The sequence below is a fragment of the Haliaeetus albicilla genome, chromosome 13 (genome assembly GCF_947461875.1).
Source record: "Haliaeetus albicilla chromosome 13, bHalAlb1.1, whole genome shotgun sequence".
Lineage (NCBI taxonomy): Eukaryota > Metazoa > Chordata > Aves > Accipitriformes > Accipitridae > Haliaeetus > Haliaeetus albicilla.
In genome coordinates, this window is record NC_091495.1 from 21302157 (window position 1) to 21317955 (window position 15799).

At 34.2% G+C, this 15799-nt stretch overlaps 1 protein-coding gene across 2 annotated transcripts in view; it reads left to right on the plus strand.

Moving 5' to 3' along the window:
• Positions 1-15799, plus strand: part of BTBD9 (BTB domain containing 9) — a 147662-nt gene that overhangs the window by 11147 nt on the left and 120716 nt on the right. For both annotated transcript variants that reach the window (XM_069800375.1, XM_069800376.1), the window contains exons 6-7: positions 1938-2157; positions 6034-6153. In XM_069800375.1, coding sequence (XP_069656476.1) covers positions 1938-2157; positions 6034-6153 — 340 coding nt within the window. The remainder of the gene's footprint in view (positions 1-1937; positions 2158-6033; positions 6154-15799) is intronic.

Below are 15799 nucleotides of genomic sequence, written 5' to 3' on the forward strand. Positions count from 1 at the left end.
GGCTTACATATGAAATATCTTGTTATGTACTGTTCTTGCCATTTCTATTCCTGAAATAATATTAGTAAACGTATTTTCTTGCTTTGTATCTCAGATATTGCTCAAACATTAATGTTGTAATAAGAGCGTATTGTCCTAGAGAAAGTGCTGGCTTAACAGAAAAACTTTTGCAAAAACATTAAAAATAAAAACTGCGGGTTATATGAGTTTTAAATGGTTTTATGTTGATGGTGACTTGTTTTCTGCTTCATGAAGATTTTCATCCTTTCTTCACTGCTTTTGATTTTCCTCTTACTCTTTACATGCTTGCCCAAATAGTATAAACGAGTCTTCCAAAATTGTATTAATGGAAGCCTAAAAAGTGTGAGAAGTCTTTTGTTTGACTTCTGTTTGTCTGTTCTCTCTGTTAATTCAACAAGAATATCTAACACCGAGCTTTAGAAAGATATTGTCAGTTTGCTAACTAACATGTGATTTATGGAGTATTTGCCCCACAGCAAAGAATAAAGTTAAATGTTCTTTGAGAGCTTGCGCTGTAGGCTGTCAGTCATGCATGATGAGCCCTGAAAATAACTGCTTTCTCACAACTGCATCTCTGCTTTGTTCTCTCTTAGAAGTTACAGATATTAATATTTAAATGTATGAGTTTAACATTAGGATAGTGTAAAAGTCTTGTCATGCAAGGCATTCTTTTGACAGTGTAGCAGATAAATTTGAAAAAGTTAAATGGTGTTTTCTGACTTCTTTTTCTGCATATTTATGTCTCAAAAATAATATGCTCCTAATCTCAAAATTTCTAGCTTTGCCAAAATCTTGTCAAAAGCAAAAATGTTTTTGGAGAACTGAATTGCTGTGTTGTTTTAGTACTAGTTCAGGCTCTTGGGACTCTTTCTGTGAAAACATTGACAACCACTTACAATTTCATGATTGTGCATTTGATGCTTTTATGTAGTAGTAGTACAATACAGTTAAAATTTTGCCACTTCAAATTCTGTTCTTTCGATGTTAAACTTAACACCCTGTTAAAATTCATACTTCTGTTACCAACCTGCCTGAAGAGTACAGGGGCAGCTTTTCATCATTTAGCTTTCAGATCATGTTTTCTAGGGTCTCTCTCAAAGCAGACTGTTAAAAATGTCTTTTTAACAGGATGGTTCTTCAATATATTGTTTCGTAGTTGGAGTTAGGGATCATTATCCCCAGTTATCTTGATGGAAGATCTGTTCCTAGGACATAACAGGTTTATTACTGTGAAATGCTGGCATAAAAAAACTTGCTTTACCATGTTGGTTCAAAGCCCAAGTAGCCCAAAGTTTCCCATTTCACTCAGGTTTGTTTAGCTTTGCAGAGTACTGGAAGCTTGTGTAGCTATCAAAATAGCTTGTATAGCTATACCACTCTATATACCATTCTGCAAATTCATAATGCATCCACATCTTGAACATTTTATGTGACTTCTAGTTTCCTTCCACTTAAAAACAAAGAAACAAACAGTTGAAATTGGAACAAAAAAATAGGAAAGAAAGGGCAAAAGTATTATTAGAGGTATGGTGAGAGGCTGATCACAAGGAGAGACTAAATAGACCAAAACTTTAAAACCAGGAGGAAAGTGATGATTGAATGAGGAATACAGAATTGAATTCTGTAAAATCAGAAGGGGACTGAGAAAGTAGATACTACGTACTAGTACATTATCATTCCTTATTATTACTACCGTAAAAGACCTGGGGGGCATCAAATGAAATGGAAGAAGCAACATTTCTAAAATGCCTCTATTTTTGTACTTTTTTTTTTTTTTTCCCTTAAGCATGTGTTTCTGGCCAAGAAAGGATACTGGCAATAAATCTTTTTTCTGACCTAATACAGTTGACGTTCAGAACATCTAATTTGCACTATAAGACCGTAAAAATTAAGCAATTATTTCCTTTTCTTCTTAGTACCAGGGGAGAATATTGCAACAATGAAGTATGGAGCGCAGGTTGTAAAAGGAGAGCTGAAGTCTGCTTTGTTAGATGGGGATACTCAGAACTATGACTTGGATCATGGCTTCTCTCGACACCCCATTGATGATGACTGCCGTTCTGGAATTGAAATTAAACTAGGCCAGCCGTCAATAGTCAACCATATACGAATACTCCTGTGGGACAGAGATAGTCGGTAGGTGCCAAGCTGACATAAAAAAGAAAGGTAGTGCTTTTCGTACTGGTGATAATATATCTATGCAGAATATTCATTAAATATTTTATAGAAACACCATGATACAATGTTCGAGATGACAAGTTTTGTTTGAAAACACCCTGGTTTTTTAAATGCAGTTTTGGTTACTTACACACCAGACCATATTTTGTGATACTAAGCTACCTCATAATTTTTCAATGTATTTTCTATGTCTTCATTAAATAGTTTATATTGCTAATGAAAGTTTATGTAATTTAAATTGTTTTGTTTTCTATTTGCCACTTAGTTTTCAACTGTTTTTATTTTAGTTAGAAAAACAATATTCTAGTTTTTCTGCAGAAACTGTATTTTTTACAGATTTACATTCCAAACATTGAAGGAATGTTTGTTCAGATTTTTTCAATATATCAAAATTGTTAAGAAATAACACACTTTGACAATAATTCAGAGGTAGTAAAATTTATTTAGGATGTGAATTACCAACTAACTACAGTAGTTATTAGAAGCTGCTTCATGGTGAGACTGGTGAACTATGAACTGTCATGGATGCCTTAGCCAATTTATGCTCAGTTACTTTAGATTATTAGGGAATGCATGAAAGATCAAATTATGCATATTTGAACAACTGAGTGACTGCTTAAGTAGGAAAATTGAAGGTTCTCTTTATCTGACAAATTAAATATATTAATTTTATAACTTGCCATGACAAAGATTTTACTATTTAGTAGACAGCTCATGCAGGTATTCATAAGCAGTTTTCTATTAAAAACAATAAACCAAGCTACTTATACTTTTAACACATTATTACCTTTCTGATAAAAGATTAATTTTATATTACTTCCAGACTAACAGTTTAGAATTGCAAAACAGTTGCGTTTTGTTTTCTTAACTAATCTGTGTTATTTTAGAAAAGGGTGTACTAATGTTTTATTGATTTTTATTTTTATTTTTTGTGAATTAAAATATTTTTAAACATGAATTACAGTTATTAATAATTCTAAATAAACTGCATTAATTTTTAGCTATTCAGTTGTTTCAAGTAAGTTCTCCTGATTGAGTTCAACCGAAATTTATGCTTCTCCTCTATTCCTTTTGGAGATATGGAAAAGTAAAACTTTGAAGGTACAAGGAACTGCGCCATATTATATGACGCAGATATTATAGTACTTGTCAGCCAAATTTATAAACCAATCATCAACCAATTTTATAAAATTTGAAAAAGTATTAGAGATATATTAATAATGAGGAGTTCTCTAGCAATTTTTTAGAGAGCTTGTAACTGACAAAATGCCCCTTGTCTGCAAGGCATAAATTGGCAGCTGCTGAAACTCAGGGAAAAACCCTTCTCCTTGGGACAACTTACTAAAAAATTATCTGTTGCTTGGTGTCCTATGCCCTTCCTCTGAAGTTTGTAGAACAAGCCGTTGCTGCTGGCAGCGTATCGGCCAAGATGGACCTTTACTCTAGAGTTTTTTGTTTTCGTAAAATACTGAGGGTACAGTGGTTTAGGATATGGTTTCTGTGTCATCCTGAATTTTTTGTTTTTCTGTGGAAACTTTGCTATTAGACTTTCTTTTGCTTCTTATTAGGTATAGTACCTGAATTGTCAGCCTTTTCCCCCCCAGTAGCTCAGCTGTCTAAGATCAATGGAAAAGGAAGCATTTGGAGTACTTTGTGCAGTTGTGGACTCCTCAGTATAAGATACTGATGTACTGGAGTGAGTTCAGCATGACACCAAGACGATGAGGGCTTGAGAACATGATGTACAAGGAGATGCTGAGAGAACTTGCTGTTTTAAGAGGAGAAGGCTTAGAAGGTGGAACTTATTGCTGTCTTTGCCTATTTAATGAAAGAATATAGAGAATACAGGACCAGACTCCTCTTACAGCTGTGTGCTGAGAGGGCGAAGAGCAGTGGACACAATCAACACGATAAATTCCTTTTAAATATTACAAAAAGAATTCATAATGGAGTAGTTGCACTTGGGAAGAGTTTGCCCAGAGAGGTTAGGGATATCAGCGCTTGGAGGTATGCAGAACTTTACCAGCTGAGACCTTAAGGAACTTAGTCTAAGATTGTCCTCACTTTGTCTAGAGATCCTTTCCAATCTATATACTTTTTTAGTCTAAGAATTGCCAGCCACTTACCTGCATCTTTCTCATGGGATACATGAATAATGCCTCCAAAAGAGGCGTTTTAGCAACTGTACAAGCACATGGTGGTTTCTACTCATTCATTTTAACTGTCCCTGTAAAGCTCTAGTCTATTGGATGTCTTCATATAGATAATGTACATTCTTAACAGAACCAAAACCAAACTAACGTGTGTTTTGCACCTCTAGTTTAGAGGTGTTATTAACAGATGAATCTTAGATATAGGAGTGCTAAGCAGACTAGCTGTTCAAATTACCTCTGCAAAAAACATGCTATCCTTAAGAAAAATAAAAGGCATAGTGTTGTATATGATAATGGAACTGTATTTTTGAGATCATTTTTCTTTGCTTTGTACCTTCAGCAACCAGAAGAATAACATGTTGTATATTGGTTACAAATTTACATTAGACTAGTAATGGAGATGTGAGAATCCCTAAATTCTTGCCACACAGAGGATAGACAGTCAGTAACTTTTGGATCCACCCTGCTCAAACTCTAAGCCTAGTTCAGTCACATATGCATAGGTTAGCAATAATAATGTTGCTAAAATACAGTGTATTTATATGGGTTGTGAATATTACACATCTGGTTGGTGTGAATGTGAAAGCTGATTATGCAATTGAAATCTTACAGACTCTGCATTACCTTTCTAAGTGCATAAATTGGTATTAACAGTGTTATCTAACATTTTAAGAATTTTTAAACAATACTACTTTAGACATCTACCCCTCTAAGTCCTCAGCAAAAAATTGGAAATATTAACAAAGGCATTAGTGTTTAACAAAACATGTCCATGTAGAACTCTGGAAGAGCAACTCTTCTTTTAGAAATCAGTGTGAAAGGAGGGTAAGTGCTAACATGGTGCTGTTGAATTGTCTGTGAATATTGCAGACTAGTACATTAAGAGAAAGAAAATATTCTGAAATGTATATTTCACGATTTGCTGATCTACAAGTGGAGTTTCTACTTCATTCTAAGTATCACTGTTGTAGGTATAATATGGGAATAGCTGTGGCTTTCAAGTTTTAGTTTGGGTTTGCTTTCCTCCTAACAGCAAACTGTAAGCTAAACATAACTGATAAACAAGAGGAAGACACAGATTCTGTTGGTGACTGTTTTTATTTTTTATTTTTGATGAGGTAGTTTTGGGGTGTGTAAGTAGTGACAGGCTCAACAATGTATCATAAACAACTGAAAGGGTCAGAAGTGAAGAACAACATCAGTGAGAAAATGATTATAAAGCAAATTTGCTTTTTTCAAGTGAAGGGTTTGAATTTACATTTTTGATCTGCTAAATTTTTTTTTATTTTTCTTTATGGATAAGGCAATAGAAATAATAACTATCACTGGTGTTTTAGATTTATTCCATGCAGAAGAAATACAAATGATTATTTTTATGACTGAGTTGAAAGTCTCCATTGCCTTTTTTGAGGGACAGTGGTCTCATCTAATTGCTGCAGATTGTGATTGTTAGGATGTTTTAAGTTAATCTGAAAAATTGTCTTAATATAACTGCATGTGAATTTATTTGCAAAGCTACTTTGAAAATAGGGATCTCTTTTAGATACCTTAGATACCAGTCTGTGGGTAGGAACAAATAGCCTGCTCTACAGCACAACTGAAAATTGAGAAGAAAGTGTAAAATTTAATACGTAAAATGTGGCTGCTTGTATTCTAACCAGTGTGTTTTGACAATCCATAGGTCTTATTCCTACTACATTGAGGTGTCCATGGATGAGTTAGACTGGATTCGGGTTATCGATCACTCTAAATACCTCTGTCGGTCCTGGCAGAACCTGTATTTTCCTGCCCGTGTCTGCAGGTTAGTTCATCGATATAATATTGCATGGCTATCATTAAATAATGTAGACACCAGAATAAGTGTCTGGATTTAGCTACCTGCATGATGTATTTCTGATTATGATATACACAACTTTCATCACCTATCTTAAGAAAAAAAATTATCTTGGTGGATGCTTTTTTAATACAAATATAGGTCATAAATTCCAGGCATCTTGTTTTAAAAACTCTGGTGCTTCCATCTCTAATTGCGTATGTCTTTCTCTCTTTTTTTTTTTTGAATCATAACTCACTTATCCTCTTTCCTCTTGCAGCTGATGTGTTTTTTTAATCTCAGTAGTAAACATCATTCCTTGACTACCAAAATGTTTAAAATGTGTTTACATCCTTGCTATAGAACTTGGAAGTTTATTTTTATATATTTTATTTATTTTCTGCTGTTGCATTGAAAGAGTGAAAGGGGAAAGTTAGGGCTAAGGAGGCTTGAGCAATGCTTTGTGTAAACCAAAGCAGCTAGATGGGTTTAATCATTATTAAGGTGATGTCGTCTTTTTACTGTAGGTGCTGGGAATTCTAGAAAAAGCTTATAATCACATTGAAGCAGTCTTATCTAAAAACTGCATTGAGCTCATTGGTAGAGAGGCCACAATCTGTAGATTCCAAGGATGTTATCATGATTAGGTTTTGGGTCATAGACCCAAAGAGGAAATGCCCTGTATTGTAATAATTATTCTGTAGACACAAACTGTTTAATCAGCACAGCAATTCTTGGAATCCCCAAGAAGGGGAAGTGCTTTTTTTTTCCCAAAGAATGACCTCTTTCTCTGATCTTTACTGCTCTGCAACATGGGATTGCTGGTAAGCAGTTGTAGTCTATGGGGAAGGAGTCTCGTGGATCACTTATGTGTCTCCTACTCAGATAACCCTTTCTCAGCTTCCCTGTCCTTTAGTAAGGTTATACTGAATGTAACTTGAAATTTAACTGTTCCTGATACGAATGAATACATTCTCACATTTTCCCTGTAAGTTTTATGATTCTAATTTTACTGTTTTCTCTTTCTGAAATGGTTGGCGTCCCTTAGTTTGTGTGTGTATCTGATAAATTTTTGCTTAAAGGTGTCTGTGATAAATCATCTAGCAATAATGAAATGCCTCATGGAGTTTGTAGGTGGTTTACATTTCCTGGAGATTTTTGTGTGTGTGTGTGACCTTAACTTGGTGCAAAGTGGACAGATTGTTAGTAAAGGCAGCTTTTCTGCTTCCATCGTGTTACCAAGAAGAGGCCCAGGTTGTAGTCATTCTTTGGCCCCATCCAGACTTGTCCAAAAGTGATTTTCTATTTCAACTTAAGTTTATCTGTCTGTCATTGCCCTGCCTCAGCAGTCTTCATCTGTGTGTATGCTATGTTTTGAGAGCATCATTGTTCTGTTTTGGTGAAGGCTCTTTGAGGCCTTGCCTGAAAGTGCAGAGAGGGAAGAGTGGAGGGGAGAACATTATTCTAGAGTTTTAGGTGGTATGTTACTTGGTTTTTTTGGCACAAAAGGTACTATCGTACATTTTAGCTCGCCAGTGATCTCTTAGTCCTCTGTAAGTGACTTGCCATCTATTGGAGGAGCAGATTATCAGGAGGGAATTCATTTCACGTGGTGTTTTTGTATATGTAGCTATATGTTTTCTACTTAAATACAAGCACACCTGGAAACCTCCCCCTTGCAGTTTTATTTTAGCAGGTATTTGAAATATACAGTTGTCCAGGTAACTACAGCACAGATTTCTTTATCACATAGTCCTCATGCCTCTAATTTTTCCTGTTCTGTTCCATGATCCCCAGTAAAGCTTTTATTTTCTATAAATCCCTGTTCCTTATTATCTTATCCACAGAGTGGTGGGGAATTCCCTGGAGGTGCAGCTACTTTGAAGAGCAAGCAAAAGAGTTAAGAAGAAAATCATGTAGCAGCATAAGTTTATGGGTATTTATTGTTAAGGAGAAGTAACTTTAAGGCAATACGAGTTGTCAGTTGTGAGTCAACATGATAATTCAGGGTAGTTTAGATAAGGCTGTTCTGTAATCTCTCTTTACATCAGTGAATTGAAGCCTACCTTATAGTAAGTGCATTTGCTAGTCAAAAGTAGAAGTACTGTGGCTATAATTTATTGTTTTTTAATGTATTTTTCCTGTAAATAAGAAAAGGCTATTTAAAATGTCCTTAGAGACCTAAAATTGCTGACAATTTTTTTAGGAGTTCCACTTTAAGAAGTTCGTATTTATTTATTTGTATTGGCATAAATAGTTAGGTCTAACTTGAAGGTTGACTCTGCTTTGATCAGGGATTTGGACCAGATGACCTCCAGAAGAGAGGCTTTGAGTGAGGGAAGCTATGTACACATACATATTAGTATTCAAGACTTTTATTTATCTGGCTTTTAATTAATATTCTGTTTAGAAAGAAGTAAGGAGTACTAAACTTTTTTTTCTGTCTCTGATTTCAGGGTATTGTAATTATGTATTTAAAGTAGTTGTGTTTACTTAAATGAGTTAAACTAGTTTTCTCTAGGACACTAACATACACAAAACAAAAATCCTAAAATATGTAGCAGTTTTTTGTCGTCTAAAAAAGAGATGATCTCCAGTGTTGTGAGCACAGATTTAAAGTATGAACTAATATGAGATTATGTCAGAATGTATGCTTTAGTATTTGATGTTCTGTTTTCACAGGTAAGTTTTGCATGTTTGTCAAAGGGCAGTTATGTTTTAAGTGTTTTATATGCTCTATCTAGATGGAAATTATCAGATTATCAACACATAATGAAAAAACCCTGATTGATTTCATTCGAAGATGTAAATGCCTGTCCCATTTTTAAAGGAAGACTAATGTAACTCAGCAAATCACTCACATTTATTAGCACTAGGTTAATCAATACATTCTTTAAATCCAAAACTAGTTATGTTTTCACATTGCTCAACACTACTTCTGTCATATACTTGAGTTGATGTGACAAGTCCCAGTGCCAAAATTTTCCTGTTCATGGGCAACAGTAGAGAAATGCATTGCAAGCATCATGCTTTGCTCTGTCATCTTTCCTTTGAATATTTATTCCCATTTTTGTCTTAGTAATGCACATAATAATTTCTTTGCAAGTGAACACTTAGGAAACCATGCAGCAATTTTTTTAAAGGTTTGTATGCATTTTCAGCAGAAGATGATGGACTAAGTATCTTTCACAGTGCAGTTTCTTACTGGTAAAGGTTTGACATAGGTGGTGCTTGGGGTTTTTTATTTTAAAAAAGTTTATTTGAGCTCAAAGTGCTTTATGGCATCACTGTATAGGATGACATTTTGTGGAGCAACAAAGAATTGGAGATTAGGGTTATTGACTGTGGTTTTTGTTTACACACCTTTTTTCAAAGCAGGGGAGTAGAACATGCCAGATTCTGTACACGTTGTTGAAGGACAGCCTGTTAGTGTCTCATACACTAGAGCAATTGTTCAAACATAGATTATGAAGAGAATATGAGCCCTGTAACATTAGGCAAGGTTAGTTGCCTTTTTGAGTCACCTTTCACATAAATATTGGTTATGCAAGGTGAGAGCTGTCAAGGGCTGAATTAATGTGTTCACCTGAGTTTTAAGAAGCTATTCAAACATTTCCATGGGCATAAAAATTGATCGTTTATCTTCTATTTGCATGTATGCAGGTCAGGGTTTTTTTGTGTGTTTTTTGAAAACCTTTCGCTTTTCTCTTAAGTGAATCTATCCATTTTCAAATCTACAATCAATGCCTCTTTCACACCAGCTGGATGAAAAAATGCAACCTTCTGGTAGTTAATTGTTAACTAAAATAAGTAATGTATACCACAATGAATTAAGGCCAGTTCAATCTCCTTTACAGGTCATTTATTGTGTTATGCACGTCATAGTCTCTATCATGACTTTGATTTCTCTGATATATGGAGCATTGTGGAATATTCACAATAGTGTTAGAGTTAGGGGCATTATTGTGCTTCCTGTGAAAGATAATTTGTACTTGGCAAAGCTTGTACCAAGCCATCCAAACTGATTAGGCAGAATCAAGTAAGTAATGTGATAAGATTATTTACACTTTTTTCTTCTTCCTGTTACTTCTATGCTCCAGTCTATGTTTTATTAGGGTCAGAATAACTTTTGCTAGCCATAACCTTCTGTCTAGATTAATAGATGGAAAATGGAAGGGCAGTGACCAAAGACTCTGAAATTCTATGATGAAAAGGAGATGAGAAGATTGTTTATGCTTTCTTACACACAGAAGATGATTTATTTGTAGGATGTAATCCCTGATTTAGGTATACAAGCTACTTTGTACGAGGAAGATTATTTCTTAAGCATCAAAGCTTAGTATAACAGGTAAGAGAGGGTGTTGCTGGTTTTTGAGGGTTTTTTTTTTTTTAGTAACAGAAAATGCTAGGTATGATACCTGGGCTTTTTATTGACATAACTCTATTTTAGACTTCTAATTTTTGCTTTAAATGCTTTTAGAAGACATTATTCCACTACCTTTAAAAATTTAACAGCCATATACTATGCAGAAAAAACAAATAAGAGAGTGGGATTACAGGGTAATTTTTTCCGTTTTAATATGGTACTGTATTTTTTTTTAGAATTTCTTTTGGTCCTAGTTTCATTGTTTGCACTTACATAGCAATTTTCATGTAGAGCTGAAGACTTTCTTTAGAGGGAAGACAGGAGACAGAAAATAGTCATGTAAGCAGGTTCCTGTCAAAGTTAGGAACAAGTGTCAGGTTCATAGTTATTCCAGCTTCCTCTTTTAGTAGTTAGGCAATGTAGAAGAGAATGCTTCTGTGTTTGTTTTCCTTGTGTGGTTTGTTACTGATTTTTGAATGAATATTTTCTTCTCTATTTCGAAGTATCTTTAATATGTACCTATTAATTAAGCCAACTGTTGACCCTGTCATTAACCTGAAAAAATGAATCCCACCTTTTTGATTATATTAAAAAGTTAACTCTTTCTTATATAGCACTTAGTCCATAGTCCTGACAATGTTGGATTGTGTTGTGTTTCAAGGAATCAGTGATAAAAATCATAAAAGAGCTGCTTGTTGGGTATTTTTCATAACCCTATGTGTGATATCCTATGTGGATATCAGTTTGAATATGGGTAAGCAACAATAGTTTGTTTGGAAAAAAAAAAAAGGCAGATTTTCAAATCGAGGTAGCAGTCATTGTGATTCTAAGCCAGAGCTCTGTTTTTGGGATAAAAAAGTGCAAATACATTAAGTGAACGTTAATACTTCTAAAGATATTTGAACAGGCAATGCTGTCTTCTGTTTTATCCTTCTCACTTTTTTCATCCTTTCATTTTTGTTTTGTGTCTTCATCTTTTTACTTTGTCCTAGACCACAAGTTTTGAAGAACTTCATTAAAGCAATTACAAGAATATGAAAAATTTTTGAGAGGTCTCAATCAGAATAAGTCAAATGTAGTCACAAGTTGTCACTATAATAAAAGTGGTGTTTTGTTTTTTTTAAGACTTAATTTCTTTATGTTTAAACTTCTTTAGTGAGGCAGTTATTCCTAGTGTCTGTTGTGCTTGTGTATTAAACTTCCCAGATTTACAGAATCATTCTGGTTTGCTGTTTTTGCTATAGAGAGAGCAAGTACAGAGATGGTACAATAAATCAGAAGGAAACTCTCATTTAATTTTCCATGTTTCATCTGACATTGGATAATGCTGAGTTTTAATGGGGGGAGTATTGCCTAACCAGACCAATTTATAGTTTGAAATGTAATGCTATTTTGTCAGTAATAGCAGAATTTGAAAAAGATAAGGAGAGGAGAAAGGGGTCAGTTTTTATCTGCATTTGCTACTATTTTATTGTCTCATCTCTTCTTGAGATATTATAATGTGACTAATCAAAGGGAAGTATTAATTACTACTGCATAAATTTTTGGTCCTAAAGCATGTTTCTATTAAAAGAACTGATAGATGCCTGTAGAATAATGCTGTAAATGTGGGAAATTACTTAAGCATGTTCTTTTTCCTGTTTTTTAATTTGTTTTGAAAACCTCTACATTTTTCTATTTAATACTAGTAGGTTGAATTAGTAGTGGTATACTATGTCTAAGTGCTCCATGTTTCCCTTAATGTACTTGGCCTCTATAGAAAGAGTGGTGTAGAATTATTTTTACTTTAGAAGGTGTACTCGTGTATTAAATATATTTATCAGTGCAGAGAGAACTTCTTGCCTTTCCTTTAATTAAGCATTGATGATATTGGGTGGTTGGGTTTGTTGGGGTTTTTTTTTGTTTTGTTTTGTTCAGTGCTTCAACAGTTTTTGCTGCTAGTGATTACACCATTTGTAATACTCTGCCTGAGTGGAGACAAATTAAATTATAGACCCTGTCTCCTGAGCATTGAAAAAAGTAAAATGTAAAAAGCGTAAATGTTTCAGTACTAACGCAGTTCTAAACTAAGAAATGTTGGTAATTATGCACAATTATTTTGCAGGTAGTGACATGCAAAGAGATGTGATTTTTCAAGTGTAGGCTAGACAAGGCTTTTTTCTTTAATTCTGTTCTTGGTCAGGCAGCCTCAGATACCTGTGCTTTATACTAGTGATGGTGCAGTCATTTTATTTTTCTTTTCACTTGGGAGAGTCACTCATTGAAATTAGCTACTGATTAAGCAGCAATGTCTCACTTTCAGCCTTACCAATAGGTCTCTGACATTCTTATCTGTAGTAGATATCCATTTTGCAGTTTTCCTGTTCTTTGTGGAAACTTAGTGTAATAACTTGCCAAAAGGCATTCTGAATGTGGTTCAGTTTAAGAACATGTTGAAACAAGTGAGAAGTTAAGTCCTGAGGAAAAAACAGTTGAAGCACTGTCCCAGATACGTGAAATAAACAGAAGAAAGCAGTGTCTGCAGTTCTAATTTAGCACTGGCTTTTTTAAGCAAGTAATTCTGTGTCCTTTCCCCTCCCCCAGTAGAGAATGGTGTTCAGAAAAAGCACACCGACATCCAAAAGAAGCTTTTGAGCATTGTTTTAACTTAAAATGCAACCCTAATACATCACTGACCTAACTGAAAAACATAGAGTAAGAGTGGCTGGCAGGAGCTCTGGTAAGGCCTTAAGTCAGTCTGAAAAGCGTTTGAAAATTTTTTCATCACTAAGTCATTAATATCCTTATAAAAGGACTTCTTGCAAAGGGAATGATTCAACTTGGGCAACTGAAACCATCTTTACCTTAGTTACTGCACTTGAGAAATACAAATGGTTGCATAGGCAACGTGTTGATTAGTTATTTTATTTGTACTGTGCTTTGGGGAGCATTGACTGTTGTGTAAATATTTTATTTCTAACTGTACAGATATACTGAAGTTTCAGAGTTTAGGAAAAAAACCGCCTTGCTACACAATACAAATTAGCTTTTCTTCATTTCTGGATAACTGAAATGTTAAAATCTTTTCCTAATACTAATACTGTATGTAATACAGTGATAACGTAATGTACAGAGATAAGTAAAAATTATCTTAGTTTGTATTACAGAAACATATTCTTAAAAGAAAGCAATTTTGAAATGTCACTCCAGACCTTTGAGGGTTTTCACTGACATTATTTTCACAAATCAATTTTCACTGCAGGCATGCAGTTTTCTTTTTTGCTTTTTTTGCGGGTGGGTGGGGAGAAGAGCTTATCACTCTTTTTAGTAGAAGGTGATCATACTGAGGAATCTTTATTGGCATGTTTCCAATACCTTGCTTTTTAACTTTGTGAAATTCAAGGAAGTGATTTCCTGAAGTCTCCATTTCAGTGGCTGCTTGATTATCTTGCTATCTATCAGTGTTTAAACTTTTTTTTTTTCCCAGTATGTGTTCTATCTGGCATTTTTTTCTTTTCCTAAGATAAGGTGATAGTCCCAGATTTTTCAAACAATGTAGATCATCGACACAGGATCAAGAAAGCTATTACCTTGTCTGGGACAGTATTGATTTAAAAGATCCCTTTCTTCATTTCAGGTTATGTATGCTTTTGATCTTAAGCTTAAACTTACAATTTCAGCCCCAAATGTGGTCCTAGTGATGCAGAAGCTCATTTCTCTACAGGCATAATCACTAACATTTTTCATCAGGAACTTTATCAAGGCAGCTTTTTTTCTTCTCAGATTCCTTCTCTGTCTCCTGCCATAGCAATTTCAGTTATCCTAACCTAAAGAGCCCAACTCAGCTTTGAGGAAAAGCAAAAAAGCTAGTGTGCATTTAAGCTGTCAATGACAACCTGCCAGACAGCTCACCCTCTGAAAATGAATATTTGTCTGAAAAAGTGTGTGTAGAGGGGTCATTATGGCTTGTATAAAAATACCTGAGAAATGTGAGAGAACGCCTGCCAATCCATTTGGATATGAATTATAAAGAAGTATAGTATATTATTTTCTTATTTTTTTTGGTTTCTACTTTAGAAGAAACCATTAACTTTTTAAGATATCTAGATTACATATTTCTCATCTTTGACATAATAATAAGCAGGGGTTTTTTTGTAGTATGGTTAGAATTTATATGTATTCTGAATTTTGATGTATTCATTGTGAGTTTCTTAAACTGTAAATTGTTTCTAGGTTTGTTTTCAAGCTGTTTCACCTCATAAGAGATCTAACATAGGTGAAAATTATCAGTTTTTCAGCTTGACATTGATACATAAAGATACATCTAAACACTAAATTATCATATTGTTCATAATAATTCTACAGCAAGTTATATTTTAAAGTTAATGTTGCATAAGACAAATCTGTGTTTAAAAGACATCTTTAACACTTTTTTCTTTAAATCCTCTTATGTGATTTTTGTTACGCTCCAAGAGCTAGAATTAACTGTGAAAACTTGCCATATGTATTTACAAAGACAGGCTTTTACAAAAGGAAATTTTATTTTGCCAAATTTGTAAGAGTTCTGGTTTGTTTTAGTTTGTTGATCAGTGATGGCCATCTGTTGAAGTTGTATGATGCCATTGTATAAAGTATTTTTCTTTTTCCCCACTTCTCACCAGATAATGGGCATGGTTTGTTGATGTGTGTCTGAAACACTGTACCACATTTACAATTACACATTATGAATATTCGAATTGTATACATAAAACCAAGGAACACACTTATGTGGATTCACTTTTCAGTTTCTAAGTTTATAAAGCCACCTGTCAACCAACACTAGGCCAATCTCAATCTCAGTTGTGGAATAATTTGGATGATGTTAAAAATTTTATAGTAAAGGAAATTTGTCTATGGTTAAACTTGGTTCTTTGTTTACAAACCTCAAGTTATCTTCTCTGTAGCATTTTTTAAAGGTATAAATCAGTGTATGAATGGGAAAGCCATAAAGTAAACTGCTTTATTCAGTGTCCTTTTTCTCCTCAAAAGAAGCTCGTAGAACTGGTGTTGAACTTAAGCTTCTTGAGCTTGGACTGTACTTGCTCTTTCTCATCTCAGTTTCAATGAGGAGGATTAGGTGGCTGGTTCCATTTGATGCAGCTTTTAAATAGTTTTCTGTTCCACAAAAGGAATATTCACTCCCTGATATGGAAGAATATAGGACACAAACAGTTGAAAATGAAAAATCAAGCTGAAAAGACCAATAAATAAAAATGAACAAATTAGGTGCTATAGAGAATCAGATTTATA